This window comes from Quercus suber, unplaced genomic scaffold, assembly GCF_002906115.3.
Source record: "Quercus suber isolate HL8 unplaced genomic scaffold, Cork oak 2.0 scaffold_61, whole genome shotgun sequence".
NCBI classification, from domain to species: domain Eukaryota; kingdom Viridiplantae; phylum Streptophyta; class Magnoliopsida; order Fagales; family Fagaceae; genus Quercus; species Quercus suber.
Window position 1 is genome coordinate 1905292 of NW_027069526.1, and position 16629 is coordinate 1921920.

Here is a 16629-nt window from a genome sequence, read left to right on the forward strand (position 1 = left end):
CTCAATATTTTTTTATTGGGATGAATTTTGATAAATCAACTATTGAATTATATATTCTTCTTATATCCTTTATGATTGTAAAATTTTTAGAAAATTAAATATCTATAGTTATGTCATTATTAAATTATTTAAATTAAAAGTTTTAGTAGTTTAAAATTATACGTAAAATATAAGCTTATAGATCATATAGTAAATAATATTTGATTGACACAAATTTTGACATGTATATTAAGAGCATAAAAAACATATAATTCCACGATTAGATTTTCAAAATATATAATAAGATTACAATCAATTTTATAACTAAATTATGTCCAAATGAAAATATAAGTACACTGGTGAGTGTTTGTTTTCGTTAATTCTGTCTCATAAAAACATATGAATATATGTATATATATTAAGAAGGAAATGTTATAGTAATAGTTGGTGCGTTGGTCAACGTGGAAGGCAGGTAAAGAAAAGCGCCAATATCTCACCCTAGTTTTCTTTATTCAGCTGCAAAACCTCCTCCCTCTCTAATCAATGTGACCGCTTACTTCCCTCTCATTTCGCCTTCTCTCTCTCTCTCTCTCTCTCTCTCTCTCTCTGCATTGTGTTCATGTTCTCTTTGACCCACCCAAACCAACCCAGGTCGCTCAAACACTCCTCAGAAAATCAAATCATGCATGCATGCACCATGTTTAACGTTCAATGAAATCTCTCTCATCTCATCTGTCTCATCCATTTTTCATAGATCAAAAAGACACCCATTTTGAAGCTGTTTGTGATTTTTGAGATTGCAAAACATATATGTTTATCTGTATATAAATCTTCTGGGCAGTGGGGAATTGAATTTTGATGAGAGGCCAAAGTAGAAAAAGTAGTGAAAGTAAAAGAAGTAGACAGCAGCATATGCATCTATGAAGACAGAGGCAGGGAAGTCTCCTCCACCGCATTACCGCCTGATGCAGTTTTCGGTTGACCTTCGTCTTCTTCTCCGCTTTCTTTACAGATGGAATGGCAGATCCTGTTAGTTCTGCAAATCATGAGCGTGACGTTGAGCAAGTCAGTTCTCTCTTTTTTCCTTTATTAATTCTTTGTTCAAATAAAATATAAAATCCTATCTTTACCCACAAAACTGCAGGATTTGTGATTTTCGCCAATCTAATGTTTCATGTAACATGGGTTTTGTGAAACGATAGTCCAAAGAGTTTTTTTTTTTTTTTTTTTTTAAATCTAATGTTTCATGTAACATGGGTTTTGTGAAACGATAGTCCAAAGAGTTTTTTTTTTTTTTTTTTTTTGGGAACAATGTACAAATCTGGTAGAATGGGGAAGAAGTATGTGCTCAAAGAGGTTTTCAATGAATCTCAAGACATATCTAGGGTCAAATCTTTAGATGTAATTAAACCTGTTCAATATGCACACACTCCATATAAAAAAGGGTAAAACTTAGGTAAATATTTTAGGTATGGTATATTAGATTCCCCAATTGAAAAAAATTAAATATCTGGTTATATTTACCAATAAAATATAAAAATAAAATATTAAAAAAATGTTATCATTTTCAAATACTATTGATATTGAATTTGAATTTAATTAAGAAATCTAATACCTAATCCTAAGGTATTGTACTTAAATTTTACCCTAAAAACAAATTGCAAAAAACCAATTCTGGAAAATTGAATTGTTACATGGTGATATTACTATGGTAACAACTATATGAAAGTATTAATAGACATAGTTAGAATAATTTTTAAATATTTAATTTCATTATTTTATAATAATTTAAATTTTTGAGAGAATTGGTAGCTAGTGGCCTTGAGGCTCACACATAGAGGAAGAGTGTTAGAATAATGATTAAATAATTAAATTCTTTATTTCTTCACAATTTGAGCTTTTGAGATAATTAGTATTTTATCAATATTTAATTTGTCAATCGAAGCAATGTTTGTTAAAGAAATCTTGGCTCTGAAGTAGAGTCTACAGGGAAGGATAAAGTTATGGAAAAGGCTTTTCTTCCAAATGAATCTTAAAAAAAAAAAAATTAAAACTTTTCTATTGGTTTTTTGTAAAATTCGTTATTGTGTATAGCAATTTTGTAAAGTTATTATTATGTAATGTGAATTGTTGTAGTAGAAAGCATAGAATTCTAGTTGTAAGTGTTGCATATGTAGGAAAGATATGTATAATGAAACTATACTTTCCTAATAGTAATATAACACTGATCATGAGAAATCTCAGAATCACATGTTGTGTAATAGGGGATAAAGTAATTATAACTCTGACAATGGAACCAGAGATGAAAAACACACCCAAAAAAAAAAATTCCTCCAAAAAGTTAACAACTAGCACATATAATTTAGGAAGGACAAATTGAAATGGAAGAACTACCATACAGAAATGAACAGCATCTATTACTTCTGTGTTGGATTAGCAAAGGTGAACAAAACAGATAGTATTAACTAATTGACAAAATTCTTGATAAAATAATACATAGTTATATTCAATGAAAGTATTAAAGCCCAAAAAAACAAAAAGGTTCACTGACAGTATCCATACAGGAACTCTAACTCTGAGCGAATCTGATGCTACAGTATTATATGAGCCTGCTGTTTCACTAGTTATTTCTTGTTACATCTTTTACAAACCTTGGAATTGGGATATTTGAGTCCTTATCTTATTTTTAATCTTTTGATTTTCTTTTTCACCTGTTTTGAAGGCAATCATTGCTTTGAAAAAAGGTACTCAGTTAATCAAGTATAGCCGACAAGGGAAGCCTAAGTTTTGCCCATTCAGAATTTCTGCGGTGAGTTATTCTCTATAAGTATGAATATTATTACATCTTTTAAAATTCTTCAATCTAGACATGATGTGCCATCCATGGATAGACCATTATCAGATGACAAGAAGAAGAAAAAAAGGATCCAGATTTGATTTTTTAGAGAGATGACCTTTTTAATGAAGGCTAAAAAATATTTCATGCATCAGCAAGCAAGTGATATTTGCTTAATGATGAAGCAATTAGAATTTGTGCTTGCTGTAATTCTTAGTAATGTGTCATGTTTGTTGGATACTGCATGTATGCAGAAAAAAGTAGGATTTCTCAATTTGGATGTCATACAGATTTGATGCCAAAAAATCGTTGCTTGCTTTATAGTGCTCTCAGGGCCTATTTTCATGTAGTCTTATCCAGTAACTGTTTCCTTAGAAGTTCCTACTAATTTATAGATTTGGACTATAATTTCACCCATGTTGAGGGTTCTCCTTTTATTTTTTGTTGGTTTCATATACTCAACTTTAAATTCAGGCAGCATATGTGAACTATCCATAATTTACTAATGAACTGAATTTGAATGATTTAAGTTATAGTGAAACATGTATTTATGTATATCTTTGGTGGGGGTAAACACATTACATATGCATTAGTGATGCAAGCGAATTTGAATTCGAAACTTGCTCATCTATTATGTTCTATATGCATCAGATTCATCTTCTCCACTATGGATAGTTATGATATCTCAAGCGTATGAATGATTTCAAATTTAGTTGTATAAACAGGATGAAACGACACTGATCTGGTTCTCACGTGGAGAAGAAAGAAATCTGAAATTATCTTCCGTCTCACGGATTGTCCCTGGACAGAGAACTGTGAGTTAAGATTCAATATAAGTCCACAATTGATGGAACCATCACTTTTTTACTGATAGGTGAAGGATTTTGTTTCCTAAAGTTGGCAGGAAATAACTTGTATTTGCAATTCTTTTACAGGCTGTTTTTAGACGATATTTGCGTCCTGAAAAGGATTACTTATCATTTTCACTTCTATATAACAACGGTGAACGATCACTTGATTTGGTTAGTAAAGATCAATTATTCTTACTGATTGATTTTATTTCAAATTGATGAGAAGTTTGAATCCAGTGCCTGCACTTGACTTTTCATATTTATAGATCTGCAAGGACAAAGCTGAGGCAGAGGTATGGTTTGCAGGACTTAAGGCATTAATTTCTTCTGGAAAACAGAATATTAGACGTACTAGAAGTGATATTTCTGATGTGAGTTCTCATTCAACACATCTATTTATGATATTAATTTTTTTTTCTTCAATTTGAATGCTTTGTAGGTTCTTTCTTTCTTTCTTTTTATCTTTCTTTCGTAGTCTAATATACTAGGGAGATATGCAGGCCTTGCACTTAATATTAATGTTGATCTTGTAACTAGTCTGTCAAACAATAGAAGAATTGACCCCAGCATCTTGCCTTGAGAATGATTGGTGAACAGTGCCTTCAAAATTTATTGGTGAACAATCCTTTTTTAAATGGATGTTAATGTCTGAGTTGAATCAAAGGGGAGTTGTAGCAATTGCACAAAACCTTGAGAGAGGTCAAATGTAATTCTTTTTTTTCTAATTAAAAAAGTGAAAATTAGCTTGAAATTGACTCTATTTGGTATTCCATGTCAATTTAACTACGTATGAAATACAGGGTTATACAAGTTATATTAGATATTGGCTGGGGACATTAAATTTAGTTTGATGATTTCTTTCACTTAAACTTGCGTATTAAAGCAATTTCAGAAACGCATTGTTGGCTCAGCTATTTTGAACTTTTTTTTTTTTTTGGGGGGTGGTGATATATTCTTAGAGCATCTAACCTAGCTACTTCTTTCTGTTTAAGACACGTGAAGGTGGTAGCTTTACTCAGAATGGTCGTCCTTTTGGTGCGACTCTAGAATTCACTTCAAGTATTTCCCGAAGCAGGGCGTCTCTTGATTCGAATTCTCGTGAATCTACATTTAGTTCAAAAAGCTCAGATGTGGGGTCAAAACGTGCAAATATGCAACTAAGAACAAGTACTGGAGATGGTGTCCGTATTAGTGTTTCAAGCAGTCCTAGCTGTTCTAGTGGAGGATCTGGACCAGATGACATAGAATCGTTGGGTGATGTTTATGTGTGGGGAGAGGTTTGGAGTGATGGGATTTTTCCTGATGGCTCTCTGAGCCCAAATCCTATTAAAACTGATGTGCTGATTCCTAGGCCCTTGGAGACAAATGTTGTTCTCGATGTTCATCAAATTTCTTGTGGTGTGCGGCATGTTGCTCTTGTAACAAGGCAAGGTGAGGTTTTTACCTGGGGGGAGGAATCTGGAGGAAGACTTGGTCATGGGATTGATAAAGACTTTAGCCACCCTCGTCTTGTTGAGTTCCTAGCAGTTACTAATATAGATTTTGTTGCCTGTGGAGAGTTCCATACATGTGCTGTATCTACATCAGGTGATTTATTTACTTGGGGTGATGGTACCCATAATTCTGGACTTCTTGGTCATGGCACAGATGTTAGTCATTGGATACCTAAAAGGATTGCTGGTCCTTTAGAAGGACTTCAGGTTTTATCTGTTGCATGTGGCACTTGGCATTCAGCATTGGCAACTTCCAATGGGAAAATGTTCACTTTTGGTGATGGAACATATGGTGTTTTGGGACATGGAGATCGCGAGAGTGTTCCATATCCCAAGGAGGTACAATCACTGAGCGGACTGAAGACTATTAAGGTTGCATGTGGAGTATGGCATACTGCAGCCATTGTAGAGGTCATGAGTCAGTCTGGTGCAAATGTTTCATCTAGAAAGTTATTCACCTGGGGTGATGGTGACAAACACCGTTTGGGCCATGGAAACAAGGATACTTATCTTCTTCCCACCTGTGTCTCTTCACTTATTGACTATAACTTCCACCAGCTGGCTTGTGGACACACGCTAACTATTGCCCTCACAACATCAGGTCATGTTTTTACCATGGGGGGCACTGCATATGGTCAGCTAGGCAATCCATTATCTGATGGAAGGGTACCTTGCTTGGTACAAGATAAACTAGTAGGTGAATTTGTTGAAGAAATATCTTGTGGGGCCTATCATGTTGCTGTCCTGACATCTAGAAATGAAGTATACACTTGGGGGAGAGGCGCCAATGGAAGATTGGGACATGGAGACATAGAAGATCGGAAATCTCCAACACTAGTTGAAGCTTTAAAAGATAGACATGTAAAAAATATCTTCTGTGGCTCAAATTTTACTTCAAGTATATGCATCCATAAATGGGTCTCTGGAGCAGACCAATCAGTTTGCTCTGGTTGTAGGCAAGCATTTGGTTTTACTAGAAAGAGACACAACTGTTATAATTGTGGACTGGTGCATTGCCATGCTTGTAGTTCCAGAAAAGCATTGAAAGCAGCATTGGCTCCAACTCCTGGCAAACCCCATCGTGTATGTGACGCTTGCTTTGTAAAACTTAAAGCTGCTGAGGCTGGTAACGCTTCTAATGTAAGTAGAAAAATTACAGCCCCTCGTCATTCAATAGATAGCAGCAGGGAAAGATTTGATAGTAGAGAAGTAAGGTCTTCAAGAATTTTGCTGCCTCCCACTTCAGAACAAGTCAAATACCTTGAGATTAATTCAGGAAAGCATGGTTCCAGATCTTTATCTCCTTCTATAGTCCGGACTTCCCAAGTTCCATCACTTTTACCACTGAAAGATATTGCATTTCCAAGTTCGTTAAGTGCTCTTCAAAATGCTTTCAGGCCTGTTCTGCCATCATCGCCTCGTTCTTCTCTAAACTCAAGACCTGCTTCACCGTACTCTAGGAAACCAAGCCCTCCACCCTCAGCCACTCCAGCATTTTCTAGGAGTCTTATTGATAGTCTCAGGAAGACAAATGACCTCCTGAATCAAGAATTATCAAAGTTGCAGAACCAAGTACTAATCATGCACCTTCTGTAAACATTATGTTCTTTGATGCATCTTTCTATTACTTTATTGGCTTGTAATTGAAAAATGTGAAGCTGTTGCTCTGAAATAACTAATTCATTTTTTTTCTTCTCTCCTTCACTTCAGGTGAGAAGTTTAAAGCAAAAGTGCGATGCTCAAGACTTGGAGCTTAAGAATTTAAATCAAAATGCTAAACGAGCTGCTTCAATTGCTGAGGAGGAATCTTCCAAAATTAGAGTAGCTAGAGAACTCGTCAAGTCTGTTGCAGAACAGGTATTTTAACTACTAAATATCCAACTTTGTAAATGATATTGAGGGGTCTTTCACATATAAAGAATGTCCCCAGTGGTAGCACAATTGCTACATTAACAAAAATAATAAGGAAAATGAATTCCTATAGGATTGGGAATTGAAAATTACTGTAAATTTTGGTGAAAAATTATAATCATGAATTTGGGATTCATCCAAGAAATCCTTTTCCCATTTCATAGATAAGAGCTGATTGAGGCAGCCCACAGTGGCTGCTGTAATTCTCAACTGTAAACTAAATAATCTCAGCATGTAACAAATATGATCTGATGTTCCCACAGAAAATATTAGAACAATCATCAAATAGGTTCAATGTGCTCTGACACCAGTGTATATTACAAACTTTTCTTTACTTGGAATTTTTTAATCAATTTGGGATGTCAGATTTATTTCAATGCACCAAATGTGTACCTATTAGTGCTAACAAGTAATCATGTAATTAAACCAACACTATACAAATTGCTGATTTAAAAAATGTAAAGAATGCTTCAAAAAGCAAAAAAATAATTAATTAAAAGGTGCATTTGTTCTTTTTTTGGGGGGTAGGGGTTGACTATAAGTTCAGTTTTTCATTAAAACATACCTCATCATTTGAAAAATGTTAATCATTGATTTTTTTTTTTTTTTTTTAAGTTATTTTTTTCCAAACTCTATCTGACATCAAGAAATTATAAGAAACAGACTGATCAATGAATGATGTGGAACCTCCTAGCTCATTTGATTATCGTATGGACCACATCAAGGATTATTTGATAAAGTTTTTATTTCTTTTTCTGGGCCAAATTATTTTGAAACGATTGAACTCCTAGTTTAGGCTAAATTATTATTTACTTGATTGTCTTCCGTAATAATCTGTTTTAGATTAGGTCAGCTCTTTCATATTGCAAAATCTAAGTGGCATGAATCCTCTCTTATGACTGGAAATTTGTGATAATGATTTAGTTATTAGTGAATCATGCTAATTAGACTGTGTTCATGCTGCAATTCTTGACCAGCTAAAGGAAGTAACAGAGAAGCTGCCTCCAGAGGTTTCGGACAGTGGAACTTTTAAAGCCATGCATTCTCAAGTTGAAGCTTTTCTACACACAACTGCAACATCTCATCATTCTTCTCTCACAGTCCTTGAGTCTCTTAAAGTGAAAGACAAAAGGACGCACAGTCATGTAGATGTTGCAAGGGTTACAGACTTGTCTCAGAATGGGAGAAATTCTCTTCAGGAGAGTTATAGATCATCTGGTTCTAATACAAGAGGTGCTGGATCTCATCATAGCGCAGATCATGGCTCAATTTCAGATGAATCTTCTACAATGAGGAATGGAAAGAAAGAGGTTATTGAACAATTTGAGCCTGGTGTTTATGTTACTGTCATTCTACTTCAAAACGGTACAAAAATATTCAAGCGAGTGAGATTCAGGTACTTGAGTAAATATTTATCTAAATTAAAGTAGAAAATTCACTTTTACATAGAATGTGTGTGCGCGCGTGCATGATTTTTTTTTTTTTTTTTTTTTTTTTGCAGCATGTGAGTATGTGTGTGTGCTCGTGTGTGTACTGTTCACTGCATGTAAGCTAACCATCCAAAAGTAAAAATTATATTCAACACGTTTTTCTGTCGTGGATATGGTTGGCATGTATGAGGCTCTCGATTAAGCATAAAATTGTTTGCATTTGATATGGGTCTAATGCAGGCATAGCTCCATCTAGTTGGTATTGCTTGTATTTGTCTGTTCCCTTGGGTTTCCACCATTTCTAATTAGTAAATTATTGTTGATAATTTAATGCAACTCAATTAGCTCAATAATCTTTCATGCAACATTTCTTGTTTATGTCACTTCACTACATCTGCATTCTCAATTTCTCCAGTAAACGAAAGTTTGACGAGCACCAGGCGGAAGATTGGTGGAGTAAAAACAAAGATAGAGTGCTTAAGAGATACGGTCCACCAACAGCAAGCCCTGCTTCAATAGGATCATCTAGTACTTCAGTGCCTGTTGATGAGGGATCAACTAGCACTAATGCACATCCTGCTGATGAAGGATCATTTAGCACTTCAGTTCCTGCTGATGAAGGATCATCTAGCACTTCAGCACCTGCCGATGAAACTCCAGCACCTATAGAGGAAAATAATTAGGCATTGGCATCTTCCCAAACTTAATTTTATAACTTAGTCTCTCCTGCCAATGCCGTGTAAAAAGTTTATGTATGTTGCGACCTGCTTTAGAATAGTGGCATTGACTATCCATTAGGTTTAAACATATGCTTGTTCAGAACAAATTAGGGAGGACTTCATTTCTGAAATTGGTACAAAAGAACAAACTCCTCATTCAAAGTGGAGAAAACAGGACCATGAAGATCATGTAATTTAGATTAAAAGCTTACCTGTTATTCTTGCATTCATTTTATTTTTCTAATCTTTTGTCTGCTACGCTATTTTTGGCACTTGGTGATTACCATTGTCGTTGTACAGTAGGTGAATTTCCTAGGTTTTTACAATGCCATTGTTAAAGCCTGTTTGTGATGTTCTATCACCTGCACAGCACTGTGTGTACGTGTACATCTTTGGGTCAGAAATCCCCTTTGAGGGTGGAAAGTGATCTTTTAATAAATCAGGCTGTTTCTCTTTGCCAAAAATGTTGCAGGTCCTATATGTCATATTGTGGGGTCAATGCAGGTATCTTTCACATTTGATGTGGCCTTTCAGGATCTCCAAGACTTTTTGTTGTCACTGAATAATATATTGAAGCTCTTGAGGTGTGGTGAATTTTCAGAGAGTTTGATCACCATACTATCACAGTTACTATACATGGCACCTTCAGTTTTTTTTTTTTTTTTTTTGAACGTTAAAATAAATTACCATATCTGTATACAAATTGACTCTCAAAAATGAAAGGAAAATATCTGACAATGTGATTCACCTCAATAAATAAATAAATAAAATACAATGTAAAAAACAAACTTAAACTTAGTAATTATAGTTTATCTCAAGAAGTGTATGTAGACATTATCCAAAAAATAAAAATGTGTATGTAGAGTGTAGCCAGATTCAGAAATTATATATATATTTTTTAATTTAGAATTCAGATTCTTAAATTTCTATAGTTAGGTAAAAGTAAAAAATTCTCCTTATCGTTCTGCCTTTGCCTGCTACCACTAAAATTCTCTGCTAGATCATACTACGTACTCAACCACTAAAACCAAAACTTGTACACCCAAATCCTAACTGAAGATTTAGAAAACTGTAAATATCCAACATATATAGTTTAAAAAGGATAAGTTATCTTGCAGCTGTAGCCATCAACCATTTGCAATAATGCCATATTCATGGGTTTGGACCTTGGTGATCAAGTAGAAAGAACCAGTTTCAAACTCTAAGCAACACATATAAAAGTGCAGCAGTAATGCTACACATATTTGTTAGATTTAGATTTAACAAATTCCATGACTTGTATTTTGCTTGAGTTGTAAAAATCAAATCACAAGATCAAGATCAAGTGTCCAAGAATTCTCGAGAATCTTGACTCACCTCTCAACACAACAAACCCTCGACTGAGGCTTGTTCGATCAAGAATTGGGAATTGAGAATTCTGACATGTATTACTAACTGAAAAGTTGGTTGTGTGTTATTCAAAGGGACTATTGAGGCAGATTTGTTTTAGAGTTATTCAAAGAGAACATCAAAACCTATACCTAGAAAAGATATTCTACGGTGGTGTCGTAGGGATTAAGAAACTCAACGATTACTTAACCCTACTTTGAAATGAAGGTTCTGGGCAATCTTAATAAGTTACTTTCTTGATCTTGAGGTGACTACTTCTGATGAGGACTACTATCTCTCTCAAGCAAAATGACTTAAATCTTAGCTCTCATGTGGATCTATTGATTTTAAAATTTCTAACACTTCTGTTCTGACTCCAATGTCAAGCATTATATCACTAGTGCCAAGACTCTTCATGATACTACTCTCTATAGCCAAATATTTAGCGGTCTTGACCTAACATTTTTAATGTTGTACACCTCGTTAGTCAGTTTATGTCTGCCCCACGCTCTGTTCACTTTACTGTTGTTCTCCACACCTTATGCTATTTGAAAGGCACAACTTTTTATGGGCTTTTCTTTTCTTCCACCAAGGATTTAGTCTTACATGCCTATTCTGATGTTAATTGCACAAGAGACCCATTAACCGTCCTACAATTACTAGGTATTGTTTCTTATTATAGCCGGGATGCTTTAATTTCTTTGCAAAGTAAGAAGCAAACTGTTATGGTTGAATATCGTGCTCTGGTTGACACCATTGTTGAACTCATTTGGTTGCACTCTCTTCTCAAGGACAAGAGCATCTCTATTTCTGTTGGCACATTGATTTATTGTGTTATTCAGATTACTCATAACAATATCTTTTAAGATCAGGCCAAACAAATTGAGATTAAATGTCATTTCATTCATCACCATCATTTCATGGTCCCCTCCAACCTCAATTTATGTCTCCCGAGGAACAACTTGATAAAATTCTCACCAAGACTCTTTCTCTTGGTTGCTTTCTAATGCTTCTATCCAAACTTAAGCTGGTCTTAGAGTGTCACCTTGAATTTGTGGGAGATGTTAGACATATTAGTAGTTGGGGGGCTTAAACATGTTACAAGAGCACTCACATCAGTGGGTGTATAATAGAAAAAAGTGTAAAATTTACACAGTTTTACATAAAAATAACCCACATCAATCAATGTGATGTGAGAGGATTTTCAAAAGTGAGTAGAATTGTGCACAAACCGATTGCCACTGCATCAAAAAATGAATTGAATGGAGCCAAATACAACAAGTGAAGATCTTGACTTGCTTCGATGCTAGTGTGGTGAAGTTGTCAGAGACAAAATACCAAAACCGAAGCAAAACCAAACCAATCCAACATTGATCACACTATATATTAAAACTCAGAAATACTCAGCTTCACACACCAAACTCTCTCTCTTATAAAACTCACTAACTCAGAAAATTCATTACTCTGTCTCTCTCTCTCTCTCTCTCTCTCACCAAACCCTAATTGCCACCACCGATCAATCTTTTCTCTCTCCTCAAGATACATATCAAAACACAAAAAACTTACCCAAGATTGAAGCTTATGAGTGTAGTGGTGTTGAAGACTGGAGCTTGAGGAGAGAGAAAAGATCAATGGCGGACCGCACTGTGCACACCCCTAAAAGTGAGAATGTAAAATAGAAAATGTAGGTTTTTATACTAAAATAAACATGAATTTTTGCACAAGTAAATGTGAATGCTATAAACCCAACATTTGTAAAGTCTAACGTACTGAACAAGTTACTTAGTCTACTAGGATTAGAATAAGCTTAGTTTAGGTTCTCTATAAATACTCTCTATTGTATGGCAGTGAATAGTGATCAATTTAGTCTTACTCTCTTCCCAAAAACATGAACCATTTTACCATCTTGTAATAAGTAAAAGCTCAGCTCATAAAATAATAAAATAAAAGCAAATCGAAAAAATTGTGGGACACAAACCGACTAAATAATATTTTGAATTTAAACTACATGCTAGGTAAAAAATTAAATAATTAATAGGATCAAATTGCATGTCTATCAACTCAATTGCAATATTAGATCCAACAATGTAAATATTCATATTTGAGAATTACACCTCAAGTTGGCTAGTTATTTTGTCAAAATTTTCAACTACAAATTTTAATATAATATTAGAATACAATGAAAATGAGCTAATAAATAACTAAAATTTTGTAACTATAGCTATTTTATCACATAATCTAGAAATGTAGATTACTCTGCTATTAAAAAATAATCCCTCAAAATGAGAAGTTCGTGAATCAACTTGTATAGTTTACATTAGTTCAGGTCCGAGTTAATCCCTTTTTTTTTTCGGGTCCAAAAATTTATGACTCATACCCGTATTTTTCTTTCGAGTAAATTAATAGATTTTACTTCAATTTTGCCAATAAATTTTAGTAGAGCATTCATTTTAAATATTATATTATAAAGAAATTTAAATAAATATATAATAAGTTATAATTGGTGCAATGCTAAAATAGGAGAGAAGATTTGTATTCAATCATAAATTATTCATTAAAAGCTATGTATTTTTTTTTTCCCGTAGTGTATTCTCAAAACTTTTAACCAGAGACTAATTATTGTTCATGACAGGTGGACCCTAGAAGTATAAATCACTGGCCGAGGAAGTTTTTTCAAAGCACAGGTACCCGAACTCAAATTGGGGAGCACACCTAATCAAACCTGGGACAAGCGCGCACTTTGAGACCAAGTGTCCAACCACTTGGCCAACTCACCTGGGTTTATTACAAACTATGTATTATGGGCCAAATTGGCCATTTACCACTTTTCGCGGAAATTATTAGCAACATACCACTGTTTGCCAAATAAGTAGCAATATACCACTTTTTGAAAACTCAAGTTCATGAAACCCGAGTTTGCTATGTAAATCGAGTTTTAAACACTTGAGTTTCATAAAAAACTTGTGCTGCCGTGGATTTTTTTTATTGGAAAAATGCCACATGGGACTCAAGCTTGGTAAACTCGAGTTCCATGCAACACAATACTCAAGTTTTCCAAGCTCAACTTCTTTGTAAATACAAAACTCAAGCATAATGCTCTTTTTTTTTTCTTCTATGGTACTCAAGCTTACCAAACTCAAGTTTCTTGTAATATGGAACTCAAGTTTGTTAAGCTCAAGTTCCTTATACTTTTTTTTTTTTTCAATAATCAACAAATAAACATAACCATAAAAATAAGTAATTTTTTTTTTTTAATTTTAACGCACAAACATATGTTTTTATTTATTTAAATAGAAGCATTGTAAAATATAGAAATTTTAATTTCAAAATATTAATTTTTAGCCACTCATACCCCTTGTTCATTCATTTTTAACACACTCATCAATTTCTGACTTCTCGGAAGCATTATAGTCAAATTGGTTAAAATATTGAGGGTTACAATGAGAAATTAGAACATATAAAAGAAAAATCTCGCTCCATTTTTAGCCATGGGCACACCGAAAGAAGTTTAAACTACATATTGTTACTTTATCAATCTTGTTCCGAATTACTGTATGCTCAAATGATTGATAAGTATTGCAGAAAGAGTGGACCACTGGGATATAAAAAAGAAGTTACGTCTTACCACGTCTAGATATGTAAGTTCTTGACTTGTAGTGTTTCTAAGAGGAATGTTAAAGATATGTAAGTTCTGTACATCTAAATATTTGGCTGATTATGTGAAAGTTGCTTTTTTAGCAATTTTTTTCTTGGTGAGTTGTACCACACCATGTTATTAAGTGACATATTATCTCCAACAAGATCTGAGATAATATGTTATTTTATCAATCCTGTTTCGAATTACTGTATGGTCAAATGATTGATAAGTACTGCAGAAAAAGTGGACCACTCAAACATAAAGAAGAACTTATGTTTTACCACGTCTAGATATGTAAGTTCTTGACTTGCAATGTTTCTAAGAGGAATGTGAAACATTTTTTTATATATATCTAAATGTTTGGCTGATGATGTGAAAGTTGCTTTGGCAACTTTTTTTCTTGGCGAGTTGTAGCACACCATTTTTAGATATTGTTCACTGTTTTCTTATAAAACACCTCGTGAAATTGTGTTTTCTAAATTTAAAAGTCAAATCTAAATGCTTTTTCTTGTTTCGATTTCACAGTATTCGAATATGTTTTTCTGCATTGATAAAATCTGTTTCTACATTAATAAAATTTGCTTTCTACACATCATGTTTACAATATATTCAAATCTGCTTAGTGCATTCGTAAAATCTATTTTCTGCATTAATTAAAATTGTTCACTGTTTTCTTATAAAAATTATTCATTATTTTCTGCATAAACTGTTTCTAGCATTTTGCATAAATTTATTTTTTGTTTAGCATTATTTAAAAAATTGTTCACTGCTTTTTCTGCATAAATTATTCACTGTTCACTGCATGTTTACATACAACAAACATGTTTACATACAACTATAGGACTATATGATTCGTCCAAAAAATGCATAATAACTACTTTTGTCTATACAACAAGATTATTAGTTACTTGTTGGATTTATTCGAGGTATTTACCATTAAGTGATTTATACAAATCATTCATTTTTCTTTCATGGAGTTTGTCCATTATTCATATGCTTACATATTTAAAAAAACACAAAAACCATTTAAGTGCAATAACTGTGCCAATGCCTATTTTTACCCAAGGCTTTGCTACTTCTGCTTTTTAACCGAAATGCATCAATCCGAAGGAAACTTGGGCATTTATTACTTGGACTATATTTGTGATTTATTTACATATTCAAACAAATCCAAATCTAGAAGGTGTAAATTCTGCAATTGTAGCCTCCTTGGGATTTCTTATAATTTGGATATGCTATTTGGGAGTCAATCTATTAGGAATAGGCCATATAGTTATGGTACATTTACACTAACATCTAATTGAAAACAGGATTTGATAAATACAAACAAACATGGGACATTATATATATTATATAAGAAAACATCGTGTACACCATTAAGAACCTTTTGAATTAAAGTCATAAATATTTTTGGAACTAGGATCGCCATTCCACCCATTTCGTTGAGATAAACAAGATGTATTCTATCATAACTAGTTCCTACCAAGAAAAAAGTGCAGCACCAATAAAGCCACGAGAGATTATTTGTAAAATGGCTCCATTGAGGCCCATATCGCTTAGAGAGCCAATTCCTATAATTATGAAACCCATATGAGATACGGTGGAATAGGCTTTTTTTTTTTTTTTTTTTTTTTTTTTTTAAATTACGTTGACCAGGAGATGCTGAAGCTGCATAGATTATTTGAATTGTGCCCACTATCATCAAACAAACTTACTTATTTTAGTAGTCAATAATAAATCCAATTTTAAAATTGTATTCGGATAGGATATACTATACACAAAGTATGGTCTATTTTTGCACTCACCAAAAAAAAAAAAAAAAAACACTTGAAAATAAATAAGACAACTTTGTTGATTCATTTCTAGATCAAATAAATATTAATATAATTCAACGCATCATTAAATATTGATTCATTTGCTCTCTACACATCATGTTTTCTGCATAAATTGTTCATTGAACAATTTTTATGAGAAAACAGTGAATAGTTTTAATTAACCCAATATTAAAACTGCTTACTGCAAACATGTTTATGCAGTGAACAGTGAATAATTTATGCAAAAGAAATAGTGAATAATTTTTTAAATAATTCTAAACAGAAAATAATTTTATGGAAAATGCTAAAAACAGTTTATACAGAAAACAGCTAACAATTTTTATGAGAAAACAATGAACATTTTTAATTAATGCAGAAAACAAATTTTATGAATGCAGTAAGTAGATTTGAATATACAGTAAACGTGATGTGCAGAAAGCAAATGTTATTAATGCAGAAACAGCTTTTATCAGTGCAGAAAAACATATTCAATTATTGTGAAATTTAAACATGAAAAAGCATTTAGATTTGGCTTTTAAATTTAGAAAACATAATTTTCACTAGGTGTTTTATGAGAAAACAATGAACAAT

General features: G+C 33.3%; 1 protein-coding gene across 2 annotated transcripts; it reads left to right on the forward strand.

Moving 5' to 3' along the window:
- Positions 1-521: 521 nt before the first annotated feature.
- LOC111991602 (PH, RCC1 and FYVE domains-containing protein 1) lies at positions 522-9430 on the forward strand. Of its 2 annotated transcripts, none has more exons than XM_065772655.1 (9): positions 522-1044; positions 2702-2788; positions 3529-3630; positions 3751-3837; positions 3933-4037; positions 4659-6731; positions 6870-7016; positions 8048-8466; positions 8916-9430. In XM_065772655.1, the coding sequence occupies exons 1-9, from the start codon at positions 997-999 to the stop codon at positions 9181-9183; spliced, it is 3336 nt and encodes a 1111-aa protein (XP_065628727.1). In that variant the 5' UTR covers positions 522-996; the 3' UTR covers positions 9184-9430. The 2 variants fall into 2 exon arrangements, with proteins under 2 accessions (XP_065628727.1, XP_023879156.2); XM_024023388.2 differs by having other exon boundaries at positions 3541-3630.
- Positions 9431-16629: the final 7199 nt, after the last annotated feature.

Coding starts and splice junctions, on each gene's coding strand:
- LOC111991602 (XM_065772655.1), top strand. CDS start 997: ATGGCAGATCCTGTTAGTTCTGCAAATCATGAGCGTGACGTTGAGCAA. Junction 2,789..3,528: donor GCCCATTCAGAATTTCTGCG/GTGAGTTATTCT, acceptor TTTCAAATTTAG/TTGTATAAACAGGATGAAAC. Junction 4,038..4,658: donor CTAGAAGTGATATTTCTGAT/GTGAGTTCTCAT, acceptor TTTCTGTTTAAG/ACACGTGAAGGTGGTAGCTT.